Source organism: Galleria mellonella, unplaced genomic scaffold (genome assembly GCF_026898425.1).
Source record: "Galleria mellonella isolate WM207_F2 unplaced genomic scaffold, CSIRO_AGI_GalMel_v1 utg40, whole genome shotgun sequence".
Taxonomy (NCBI): Eukaryota; Metazoa; Arthropoda; class Insecta; order Lepidoptera; family Pyralidae; genus Galleria; species Galleria mellonella.
In genome coordinates, this window is record NW_026442094.1 from 8,168,123 (window position 1) to 8,182,021 (window position 13,899).

Genomic DNA, 13,899 nt, shown 5'->3' on the forward strand with positions numbered 1-13,899 from the left:
TCATGGGCGAAACAGTATACTCTGTTATGTCCATGGTACTGCTCATGTCTATAGGCGACGGTTACCACTTTCCATCAGGTGGGCCGTCAGCTTGTTTGCCATTCTAAGTTCTATAAAAAAAAAAAAAAAAAATAAAAACTTATCTTTGATAATTGGCAGATTACCAGCTATGAGACTGTTGGAATCTTATCCATCTGTATATTTATTTATTTATTCATTAATAGTACATTACTGCAGCGGCCAGCAACTGAGGCATTGATGGACGAACGTGCAAATGTAGGCCGAGGTGTAGCCGAGGCACACATACGTAAGTCCATCAATGCCTAGTTGTGGCCAAGGCTTGTATAGTACTTTTCTCAAACAATGCGCGGAAATCAAAAACACAATTTTACTTTTTAAGTTCAATGACGAATAGCGAACAATAATAATTTTTCACTCGCCATAATGTTCCTTTGTTTTTTTTTTTTCAATAAACAGCTATCTATTTTCAAACAGTTCGAAGTTTAAATAAAACCTTTTATTAGTTACCTAGTTATATACGATGGAGATATAATACGAGTATAAACCAATTAACTCAATTAAATCAATTAACCATTGCTATTTCTCTATTTTTTTTATACAACTTAGAATGGCAAACAAGCTGACGGCCCACCTGTTGAAAAGTGGTAACCGTCGCCTATAGACATGAGCAGTGCCATGGACATAACAGAGTATACTGTTTCACCCATAATACCCCCATGCGTTGCCATTCCTGAGGACTCAGGTGTTATTCCTCCGTACCCAGTAAATTCACGCCATATCCCACCCTTCAAACCGAAACACAGCCGTGCAAACACAACTGCTTCACGGTTGAAAGACGAATGGGACAGAGGTACCCAAGCAATCGACTTTTGTACAGTCTCCCTCTGGTAAACATGTAAAGCCAAGAGAAACCTATATTGCATATAGGCAGTTCATATAAGACGAAGGATATAATCTAAGTACTTAAAAGTTATTCACATTTTTATCCGTGGAGTGCACCAAATTACAGCGATAATACCGCACTTGTCTTTGTACCGTCCCATCCAGCGGATAAAATGGCAGTGCACACCGGCGGAGTGGTCAGCGGACAAAGAAAGTTGGTCGGAACAATTTTGTACTCCAAAAAGAACTAGCCAGCGGATTACGTACTTGATACTGGAATACAAATTTGTTGATGTGGCATTTTATTTTCAATCGACACAAATAATTAATGATTGTGTCCCACAAAAAATATTTTTGTTATGTTTGTTTTGTTTTATACTTCAATAATTTTTTGTGTAAAAATAATAATAATATACTTTATTATTTAGACTACAATTTGGTCCATTTTGTTAGTAACAATTTTCTTACAAACTATGTTAGTAAAAAAGAAAAGCAAATTAATTAAAGCTTTTAATTATTAAAAATAAATTAATAATAAATAAATAACTGACTTTAATTATGACAAAACCAGTTATTTTGGTCTAAAACTTAAACCGCTGAATCGATTTTGATCAAATTTCTGTGTTATCAATATGTAATACTTACAAATTGATTCCACAGAGATTTTATCTTTCATATAAAAATGAACATTTCAAATCGACTTACAATTGACGGAGTTGAGGTAACAAACCTAAAAATTATTGCAACCGAATTAAGCACCTGCTTCTTTTAAAGTCGGTTCAATGATTTATTTTTTATATTAAAATAATTGGTATTACCGTAATTGAAGTCGGCTTTTGTGAAAAACAATCTTAATTATTATTAAATCATTACTTTTCATCCCTGACTTCTTCCCAGCAGAGATCTGAGATAAAAGTCAAGGCTTTTTCATCCCAATACTACCTAAGTAATACGTTTGTTAAGGTGCTTAAATATAATAAACAATAAAACAAACATAGCAAAAAATACCGGTGAAGCGGACAAAGAAAGTTGGTCGGAACAATTTTATACTCCAAAAAGAACTAGCCAGCGGATTACGTACTTGATACTGGAATACAAATTAATTGATATGGCAGTTTATTAATTCGTTACTTTTAACCCTGACATTGTTCAAACAGAGATCCGAGTGACAAAGATAAAAAGTTTTATTTATTAATTGTTTAAATAATTAACGCTGTAAACAAATGGCGGGACAGGGAAGATAAGAAAATATGTACATATGTATGAGAACAAGTTAATACATTTACAAATACATCGATATATGAAGGTGAGTCCGAAACGAGGATATCCGCAAAAGAACCAAAATAACCGACATATCTCAAAGAACCGACGACCGAAGAAAAGTTCTTGAATGGTTAAACCAAACAAACAAACGCAGTGTAGGACGACCCTCCACTAGGAGTGACGACCCGAAATGCATTGCAGGGAATCGTGGATGCAGGTGACTCAGGACCGTTCTTTATGGCAGTCTATGGGGGAGGCTTATGTCCAGCAATGGATGGATAATGGCTGAAATGATGATGATGATGAGCGTGAGTGTGTGCATGCCAACAAACATGTATTTATGTGTGTGTGCGTGTGCATATTCTTGTACGCACACATGTGTTTCATTATATCCAGCATTAAAATTTTGTTATTAAAAGTTTCGTAAGTTTAATATAACCACTACCGGTTTTACTTATTTGTCGAAAAAGCTCGCCTAGTTTCGGGACCATCCAGAGCCCTTAGTCTTGAGTGGCTTTGACACGAGCGCGCCAGACTGCACGCCACGGCCCTCCATGCGAGAGCTGATGTTCAAGGCACCGTCATAAATAAAAATAGATTCGAAGCTCATCGAGTATAAACGGTTGGACTCCGTAGTCATCCTCTTCGCCAAAAATGGCAACCGAATTACGCATAAGTTAAACCAGTAGTTATTACATTAAAATACAGTTAAAATTGTTGCATTTTTAATTTACTTATTCTCAAAAAGCCGCATCAATTATATTATGCAGCGGTGGTCAAACAACGATACCTTGCCGGTCATTGGCTGTATAATTCACCGCCAAACGACCGCGGAACAGTGCGCACCACAAAGCACGCGGTTATATGTGCAAAAAAATGAAGAAAACTGTAATCTGACTGTAAACTTTTTATAGAAAACCCTTTGATCGCGTGTTGTGTTGTTGTGTTCTGGCTTGTGTTGCGGTTTAACAGAATGGATAATTGTTAAAATTAAATCGAATACACAATTTGAGTGTATATTTGAACTATATGAACTACAGTTTTTTTTAATCCTTTTTCATTCAACCCTAAATTAGTTTTTTTTTATTGATGATAATGAAATGGTTACCATACCTGCGCTATCGGTATATACTGGCGAGGCACCAGTGAGGTGTGACAGATGAAAAGGCAGCTCAGTTAGTCCATCGTGATGAATACACCATGAATTCAGCACGATGATTTCCAAGGGAGACTACGTTGAGGTCGACCTTATGGGGCATATTGCTAGCAATGGGACTGATAGTCCGTATTACTAACAATCCCTCCCCCCCCCCTAAATTCGAATAGATCCGTACACATTTATTTTTATTTAATTTTTCAATACTTTTTTTTTATACAACTTAGAATGGCAAACAAGCTGACGGCCCACCTGATGGAAAGTGGTAACCGTCGCCTATGGACATAAAATAAACTGAATTCAATTATTGATATTTGTCACAATTCTATATATATGTTAGGTAAGCGTTGAGTCAATTATGTACTGTCTATTTTGATGTAAAAAACTAACTTTGCCACGTGGCTATTGTCAGTTATTTGTTTCATAGAATAACTACTGTACTTTTTTTTTTATTTTTCTGATCTGATCTTAAATTTTAATACGCTCTAGTTGTTAAGCCATCACATTGTGTAAGATCTATGTGTACACTTAAATCGTGCTATATGTATCGAATCAGAATAAATAAATATCATATAATAAGAAAAAATATATAAAACTGATTTTGATGGTTCTTTTTTTAATTAATTTTTACAAGAGAGAGGGAAGCTTTTTTTATACAACTTAGAATGGCAAACAAGCTGACGGTCCACCTGATGAAAAGTGGTAACCGTCGCCTATAGTCATGTGCAGTATGTGTACCATGGACATAACAGAGTATAATGTTTCGCCCATGATACCCCCCATGCGTTGCCATTCCTGAGGACTCAGGTGTTATTCCTCTGTACCCAGTAATTTCACGCCATATCCCACCCTTCAAACCGAAACACAGTTATGCAAACACAACTGCTTCACGGTTGAAACACGAATGGAACAGCGGTACCCAAGCAACCACTTTTGTACAGTCTCCCTCTGCTTGCTTGGCCAACTCTGTTCTTCTTCAACGGAACATCGAATTAGTGCTCTCTACATGCTTGCACGTAGTTACTGGGTGTTCGTATAATGTATACATATACATCACATATAAGCAGATATTTATTTTTAAACAATACAAACCCACGCGTCCCTTTCACCCCCACTATACAGACGATCTAAATAATGTAATAAGGAATAATAAGGAAAAAATACTAACATTATTATTTACAACGAAGCGCACACTCACTCCATTGAGCAGTACGACCTGCCTGTTTTCTTACGGCTATTTCCTTTTACCGCTACAGGGTGTTGCTTTTGTACGTAAAAAAAATATTATTATAAAGAAGAAAGATTTAATCGTTTGTTTATAATGTTTTGTAACACAAAAACTACTTAATCGATTTTAATATTTTTAACTATATCATCATCATCATCACCATATCAGCCTTTAATTGTCCACTGCTGAACATAAGCCTTCCCTAGGAAGGTTTTCCAGTAGTTGCCATGCCTGGCCGACGGATTGGCAACCGCAGTTAGACTTTAGTGATGTTTTAAGAGGGACGCTGCTGCCCATCCCCCGGCCTCCCTTAGTCGTCTCTTACAACACCCACGAAAAAGTAAGTAGTGGCCGATTGTATGCCGGAACCACACGGCACCTATATAAACAAATATAATGAGCTATATATTTATGTTTAAAAATTCCATATACGCGTACGTATTCGGATCAGATTTCTAGTAATATCTAAAAATTTAAATAATTTACTCCATTTTATCTTTAAACAATTTTATTTAAAACGTAATTAAACCAAGCAGATTAAACATTAATAAAAGCAATCACCCTGTATAGTAGACAAATTGAAAGCAATGAAGTCGAAAGCGTAAGTTCTCAATCATTCAACTTAACGACAATCTAGAAGAGGGGTAGTGGTTACATGGATCAAGGAATAACTTTTCTAATGAATATGGCAATTTTATTTCATGGGGCATTTTATTTATAAATAAAAAGACATATTTTTTATGGACGCCTTCAGAAATTTCATTGGCTAATTGATCTGCAATATCAATTTAAACCCACATGGGTTTTTTTTTATTGAAAATAATGGAATGGTAACCTCGCCTGCGCTAACGGTATACGCTGACGGGGCACCAGTGAAGAATGAGGAGCCCATCTTGAGGAATACATTTTAAATTCAGCAGGATATTTCCGGGAGGGGGGGGGGGGGAGCACATGGAGGTCGACCTAACAGGTTATATTGCGGGGGGAAAGAGATTGTTAGTAATAGAATTTTAGACCCCATTGCTAGCAATATACTCTATCAGGTTGATCTCCACGTGGTTCCCCTTGGAAACCATCGTGTCTAATTCTTTTTGAATTCGTCAGTATGCTCTGACCTACTTCATCGTCACCTATCATCACTCACTGATACCCCGCCAGTATATACCGATAGCGCAGGCGAGGTTGTCATTCCATTATTACCCGTTAAAAAAAAATTACCCTCCACCCATTAAAGCACCCATGAAACCCCATACTAGCAATGGAACTGTTAGTCCACATTAATAACAATCAATCCCTCTTCTTTATCCTGTACTTTCACTGCCATATCACACTCTTCTAGCCGAAGCACAGCCATGCAAACTCAGCTGTTTCACGGCAGACATACGAATGGGACAGAGATACCCAAGCAGACGACTTTTGCACAAAGTCTCTATTTAGTAAATATTTAAATGAACGACTAAAAATAATTTATTGTTCCTCTCAAAGTAAGACAGTAATCTATACTTATAATAAATCTGTAGAGAGGTCAATTCTGTACATGAAATATATTTCCAAAATAACTATCAGGGGGTAATTAGTGGTCGATATTGATGCCAAAAATGCAATCAGTAAAATTTTTATCTATCTGTCTGTCTGTATGTTTGTTATATAGAAACAAAAACAACTCGACGGATTTTAAAGAAACTTGGTACTTCTTCATACTCCTGGACAGGTTATAGTATACTTTTCATCACGCTACGATCAAAAAGAGCAGAGCAGTAAAGGGAAATGTTAAAAATTTCCAACCGTGCGACCCCGGGACGGGCCGCTAGTATAAAATATAGAGCCAAACTAAATACAACAATATTTGACTAAAAATAGGTAACAATGCCACATCCATAACTTTTATTTTAACTCTTCGTTGTATATCCAGAAAGCTATAACAAGTTAATAGTGCAAGAATACGTCGATTGTCGACCCGTCGACTAATGGCCAGTCTTAAACAATTTACAAAGCTCTCTTTTTACAGAATCGTTTTTCCTCGATGTTGTTTTTATTTAAACACTATCCGCTCGCCAGAGGGAGACTTTGTGCAGGCCTACATGGGTACTTCTATCCCATTTGTGTTTCTACCGCCAAGCAGATGTACTTACAACACCTTTATTTGGTTTAGTGTGGGATACGATTGTAAAATTAAAAGATGCTAGTTTTTACCCGCGAAATAAAAAGTATTCTATGTCCGTTTTTCATTCCATTTACTTATTTATTTATTTATTATACTTTAATACACTTAGATAGTGTAAATGGTGGACTTAACACCATATGGTGTTACCTACCAATCGACCGTAGACAGGAATAACAGAAAATATAATTGACGGTGAAACGTAAAAAGCAGTTTTAAATTAAAACAGTAATTTATAAACATATTTTATACATGTTTTATGTAGTAATGTAATATTACTAAAATTAATACCTACATATTTAATAATCGCAAAAATTTAAAAAAAAAAAAATTATACAACTTAGAATGGCAAACAAACTAACAGCCCACCTGATGGAAAGTGGTCACCGTCGCCTACAGACGTGAACAGTACCATGGATATAACAGAGTATACTGTTTCGCCCATGATACCCACCATGCGTTACCATTCCTGAGGACTCAGGTGTTATTCCTCTGTACCTTGTAAATTCACGCCATATCCCACCCTTCAAATCAAAACACAGCCGTGCAAACACAACTGCTTTACGGTTGAAACACGAATGGGACAGATGTACCCAAGCAATCGACTTTTGTACAAAGTCTCCCTCTGGTATTCTATTCTAAAATGGCCACCTTTGGCTTTTATACAGACTTAATCTTTCTGACCACGAATCTATAGATTTACGCACTGTTTCGATCAAGTTCTCCATTAAATATAGAATAACAGATATTTAACATGTTCATTATTAGGCCAATATATATATATATATATATATATATATATATATATATATATATATATATGGATATTGATATCAATATCTATATATTTTAGATATTATATAGATATTACTCAACACCATAACTGTGACTTCTATAGCACTGCTCTTGTCTATAGGCGACATACTTTCCTAATGAGCAGTCAACTCGTATGTCATGCTAGGTATCATAAAAAAAAACGAACAATATTAACAAATACTACAGTATTAATTTATTAATGACTTCAAAGCAAAATCAACGTCAATAGCACTATAGGATCCTTTGTCACCATAACATTTGGTAATAATAAATTTGTATGGCTTTGTACGACGCTTGGACATGAGTTAACAGGTAACACGATAAGCTTTGACTGGTTTCAGGTATTTGTATTATTGTCACGGAATTAGACCCAAATATGCAGTTTGAAGGATAAGCAAACTGAAGTGGTAATGGACTGGTAAAATAGCTCGAAGAATCAATAACCGATGGGGAAAAAAAGTTCTTGAGTGGCGACACTGCACGGGCAACCGCAGTCTAGGACAACCACCCACTAGATGGAGAAACAACCTCAAATGCATTACAGGGACTCAGTGGATGCAGGTGGCTCAGGACCATTCCTTATGTTAGTCTATGTTAGTGGATGGATAACGGATGATATGGATATCATCATCATCATCATCATATCAGCCGTTAACTGACCATTGCTGAACATATGCGCATTGGCAACCGCAGTTAGGCTTTTAGTGATGTTTTAAGCGGGACTCTGGTAAACATCCCTCTACCACTAAGTTTCCTTAGTCACCTGTCATATAAAATACTCGATTGATTTTATTCGATTTTTTTTTACCGTAAAAGTAACCGTCGCCTATAGACATGAGCAGTACCATGGACATAACAGAGTATACTATTTCGCCCATGATACCCCCCATGCGTTTCCATTCTTGAGGACTCAGGTATTGTTCCTCTGTACTCTGTAAATTCACTGCCATATCTCACCCTTCAAACCGAAACATAACTGCTTCACGCTTGAAACACGAATAGGACAGAGGTACTCAAACAAACTCAGACTTTTGTACAAAGTCTCTCACTGGTAAAACGGATAATGGATGGATTTATACATAATGTCAAATGAACAAACCTTACAGGGACTGCATTTCTGATAATATTGATGTAAACGGCGTTGACAATCAGTGCTCAATGTGCCTGTATGTAACGCCTTGTTTACAAGGTTTCGTGTTTTGTTGCAGTGAAACGAATTTGAATACTAACTTGATCGGAATTGAAATATTACCAGAGCAACATGTTCACAAAAAAAATCCCCACCATCCGAAATAGCAACATTATACACTATTACAGATATTTGTTATTTATCTTAACCATTTGCGGGTTTAATTATAACGTTTTTAACTTAAGAGTGACAGTTAAGAATATTGTTAAAGTGTACACTCTGGCATTACTTATAGTTATTACTTACGCAACATTAACTTGTTGCGGTGAGCAGGAAATCTCACAAATATGGTCTCTGATCGAGTACACTACATCGACAATTATAATCGTGATACTAAAAAGCAATGTCCATTCATTTTTTCTGAAACTACGCACGCTCGATACTTGCTTACGAATCAATACGAGATATTATGTTAGAACAAGGACTCGATTATTGCTTATAACAGGTTTTATATGGGTCGTAAGGATAATGTATACGACATTCTATTGTGTATCTCATGTCTGTTACACTTCACTGATAGGATATTTGATCAATCAGTTCTCGCTGCTGGCTCTCGATTCGAATAGAGTGTGGCGATTTGCGATTTACGATGAAATCAGACATCGATTGAAAACGCTCCGTTTGAGGCTCGAAGAAGGGAACACGAGTTATTACTTGTACGTGGAGAATAAGAAGAGTGTAAAAGAGAATAAGATAAGGTTCTGTTTGCAATTGTATGGAAATATCGCGGATACAATAGACATAATGATACCAGAGTTGCATGCTTCGGTAAGTTCGGTATTCATGCTTTTTTTTTTTAATAATTATGATAACAATATTATCAAAAAATTTGATTATTTATTTGTAATGAAATGAAATGAATTTATTTTGCTAGAATGTAGGTAGTTTTAGACGAAAGAGGTTTACATTTCCCATATACATTCTGCCTCTATGTCGGTGTGCAAATTATTAACAATGTAAGGAATTTACATCTATTCTACACTATATTTCTTTTGATTAATCTCTTAAATCAATACATACATAATTTATTACAGTAAACAGAAAATAAAACTTAATAGAAAAGGTACCAATTATATCTTCAGTATAGGTAGTGGTAACCGTCGCCTATACACATGAGCAGTACCATAGACATAACAGAGTATACTGTTTCGCCCATGATACCCCCCATTCGTTGCCATTCCTGAGGACTCAGGTGTTATTCCTCTGTACCTAGTAAATTCACGCCATATCCCACCCTTCAAACCGAAACACAGCCATGCAAACACAACTGCTTCACGGTTGAAACACGAATGGATTGTAGATTTTGAGGTTGAAATAGATTGAATAAGACCAACATTATATTTATAAGACCAACATTAAATAAATTTAAAGTTGGTCTTATTCAATCTACGTTAGCTGAACTTAAACCAGAAATTTTTGAACATCTCTGTAAATTATTGATGCCCATTAATTCATCTCTTTCCGCGTCTAGGGAAAGTAGATAAAGCTTTGTTTGAGAAGTAAGTTCAGGGTACGATAGGGCTGATATACCTGAAGAAGGTAAGAGCCCTTAAAATAATATTAAAAAAAAATACAAATTTTTGTTTTTTTTGGTTTTATTTTCATTAATGTTATAAAAATACTGTAAATTCACTGCTCATATAATAGACCTCCATGGGGGGGGGGGGAGGTATCATGATCGAAACAGTATACTCTGTTATGTCCATGGTACTGTACATTTCCATCAGGTGGACCGTCAGCTTGTTTGCCATTCTAAGTTGCATAAAAATAAAAGAAAAATGGGGGTCCTATTGGGGGTCTCATGAGCGAAACAGTATACTCTGTTATGTCCATATTACTGCTCATGTCTATAGGCGACGGTTACCACTTTCCATCAGGTGGGCCGTCAGCTTGTTTGTCATTCTAAATTGCATAAAAAAAAAAGAAAAATCACTATATATTGTCTCATTGCAATTGCATTGTATAAATAATTAGCACACGCACTTTCACCATAACTAGATCTGATTCGATTGAGTTAAAATTTTAAACAAGTTAAAAATATATATTTATTAATGTGAACAACTAAAGCTGCATATATTGCATTTGCAGCTCTTCGTCAGCATATTCTGCGGCGTACCAAAACTAATCATCAACGTGTATCACGTGCTTTTGATCATTGAAAAAGATGTATGTATTATATTAATATATTATTGTATATAATTAGTCTATTACCCTAAGGTAGTCTTGAAAAGATTGCTCTCAGCAATAAGACCGCCTTACTGTACTTATATAATTGTATCGTTGTGTTTGTAAATTGTCTTGTTTATTTCCTACATTGTATAATGCAAATAAAGTATACTCATTCATTAATTTTAACATTCATTCATTCAAGGAAGAGGATATACCTTATATTACTAATATAATAAAATTGTGATTAGACCATATTTGTGCATGGGAGATATTTAAGAAAAATGTATGAGTCCTTGTCGCGTACAGTAAGAAGCGAATGATGGCAACACCGGATGTGCTCCAGGATTGGTCCGTCTCGTTACGAAAAGGGAACAAAAACTGGCTGTATGTGTCAACGGACGACTTTCAAAATTTCAAGTGGATCAACGCAACGGCTCTTATCTAAAATTGTATTTCTGTAACTATTCGCAATTAAAATCAATGAATTCAAGCTTGTTTATATGAAATTGACCCTTTAACAATCTGTTGAAGACATCAGCACGTACCAGTCCTAAAATCAATACAAGCAAAAATAACATTGTTTTAAGAAACGTCATCTGTCTCTCTGTATTTTTGTTCCTGTATCACACAAAAACTACTAAACCAGATTCAATGCGGTTTTCACAATTGTATTTCTAAAGGTCTAACTTCAAAATTGGTGTATGCTTTACCTTGATACGCCATTTAGGAGTAGTCTGTTTCATTGATTTTCATAAATTTGAAGTCCAGACGTAAAAAGGAGCGTGAAATTAAAAATAATTTCAAATATATACTTTCAGTTGCCCTACGAAACACTCGGGTTCATGCTGATACATATATTTCAAATATCTTTATTCATATTTTCACCGTGCGTGGTGGCTGAACTTTATTTCTACGAAGTGGAGAATATAAGGAGAATTTTGATACACAGATTGATTCGGGAAGAAGGTAAGTGTAAATGATGTTATTTCTCTGAATATTTCATTTCAGCCGTTAACTTTCCACTGCTGAACATAAGCCTTCCCTATAAGGGGATTTTTACAGTAGTTGCCACGCTTGGCAGGCGGGTTGGCAACCGCAGTTAGGCTTTGTAAGATGTTTTAAAAGGGACTCTGATGTCTATCCCTCGCCCTCCCTAAGTCGGCTCTTACTACACCTACAGGAAAGGAGGGGGTGGCCTATTCTATGCCGGGACCACACGGCCATACTATATAATGTTTTTACAAAAATGAAAGTTTGTAAATCTTTAACAAATTTTACAGATTTTGGATGTTTGTATGTTTGTTAGTCAGTCACGCTGAAACGGCTAAATGAATTTGATTAAAATACTACTCGGGTAAGCTATATCCTAACTTAATACATAGGATACTTCATTTGCCGACTCGCGCGAGAAAATCCGCAGGAAAAATCAACTAGGTAATTTTAACGTTTCAACCATGAAATATTTTCTAAATTTCAGGGCAGAACGTAACACAAATTCAATTTTAAAAGTACATGATATAAAGCATTTAAAAATGTTAAAATATCGTTTATTTGGACTTTTATGGTAGGATTTATGACGAATGAAATGTTAAACAGAGCTTCTGTTTACTGGGTCGATATTATGGGGTCTGAAAATTCGAAATTTTATTTCGTGACAAATCCCCTGGCGGAGAGGAAGAGATTGTTAGTAATGGGAGGTTAGTCCCCATTGCTGTCAATATCCCCTATCAGGTCGACCTCCACGTGATTCCCCTGGAAACCATCGTTAACAATTCTTATTGAACTCGTCACGCTGGGCTAACTGACCTGCCTTTTCATCCTCACCTATCATCCCTAACTGGTGCCCCATCAGTTTATACCGATAACGCAGGTGGGGTTACCATTCCAATATTATCCATAAAAAAAAACAGACTACGTAGTCTGACAATTGACCGACCGCAGAGCAAGTTTCAGTTGATATAACATAACAGTATACTCTGTTATGTCCATGGTACTGCTCATGTGTATAGGCGACGGTTAGCATTTTCCATCAGGTGGGCCATCAGCTTGTATGCCATTCTAAGTTGCATAAAAAAGCCTGGTATTGTAAACCTTTCCTCAATATAATATTACTTTTTTTGTACAACTTAGAATGGCAAACAAGCTGACGGCCTACCTGATGGAAAGTGGTAACCGTCGCCTATAGACATGAGCAGTACCATGGACATAACAGAGTATACTGTTTCACCCATGATAACCCCCATGCCTTGCCATTCATGAGGACTCAGGTGTTATTCCTCCGTACACAGTAAATTCACGCCATATCGCACCCATCAAACCGAAATACAGCCATGAAAAGACAACTGCTTTACGGTTGAAACACGAATGGGACAGAGGTACCCAAGCAATCGACTTTTGTACAAAGTCTCCCTCTGGTGATTATATTTTATTACTATTATATTATATGACTATTATATTTTATACTATATTACTATTACTATATATATTATATTACTATTTATTTTTTCAGATGAAAAAATTATCAACGACATACAACTCTTCCTCCATTACACCCGGATAAGGGACTTCCGATACAAGATCTGGCGGATGATCCCGGTCAACTTGTCGTTTCCACTTGAATTTATCAATTTGTGCACCACATACGTCATCGTTATTGTCAATTTTACCCATTTGTATGATTGAATGATGGTTTGTATTTAATACTAACACCGTGAAGCAGTTGTGTTTTTTTTTTTCTTAAATTGCTCCCCCTAATAGGAGGTGCGCCCTGACCGGATATTAAGTTCCAGTTTGGAATTATTTACCAACCTAAGCAGTTGTGTTTGCATGTCTGTGTTTCAGTTTGAAGGGTGGGATATGGCGTGAATTTACAGGGTACAGAGGAATAACACCCGAGTCCTCAGGAATGGTAATGGGGCGTATCATGAACGAAACAGTAGAAACTAGAAGAACTCTGTAGAACTCTGTTGTCCATGGTACTGCTCATGTTTATAAGCGACGGTTACGACTTTCCA

At 36.2% G+C, this 13,899-nt stretch overlaps 1 protein-coding gene across 1 annotated transcript; it reads left to right on the forward strand.

Annotated features, from left to right (window-relative positions):
• Positions 1 to 9,184: 9,184 nt before the first annotated feature.
• LOC128201381 (uncharacterized) lies at positions 9,185 to 13,567 on the forward strand. The gene is made up of 4 exons (XM_052898181.1): positions 9,185 to 9,484; positions 10,805 to 10,882; positions 11,704 to 11,851; positions 13,395 to 13,567. Exons 1-4 carry the CDS (start codon positions 9,185 to 9,187, stop codon positions 13,565 to 13,567), a joined length of 699 nt encoding a protein of 232 aa, XP_052754141.1.
• The last annotated feature ends 332 nt before the right edge of the window (positions 13,568 to 13,899 follow it).

Coding starts and splice junctions, on each gene's coding strand:
- LOC128201381 (XM_052898181.1), top strand. CDS start 9,185: ATGTATACGACATTCTATTGTGTATCTCATGTCTGTTACACTTCACTG. Junction 9,485..10,804: donor TACCAGAGTTGCATGCTTCG/GTAAGTTCGGTA, acceptor TTGCATTTGCAG/CTCTTCGTCAGCATATTCTG. Junction 11,852..13,394: donor CAGATTGATTCGGGAAGAAG/GTAAGTGTAAAT, acceptor TTATTTTTTCAG/ATGAAAAAATTATCAACGAC.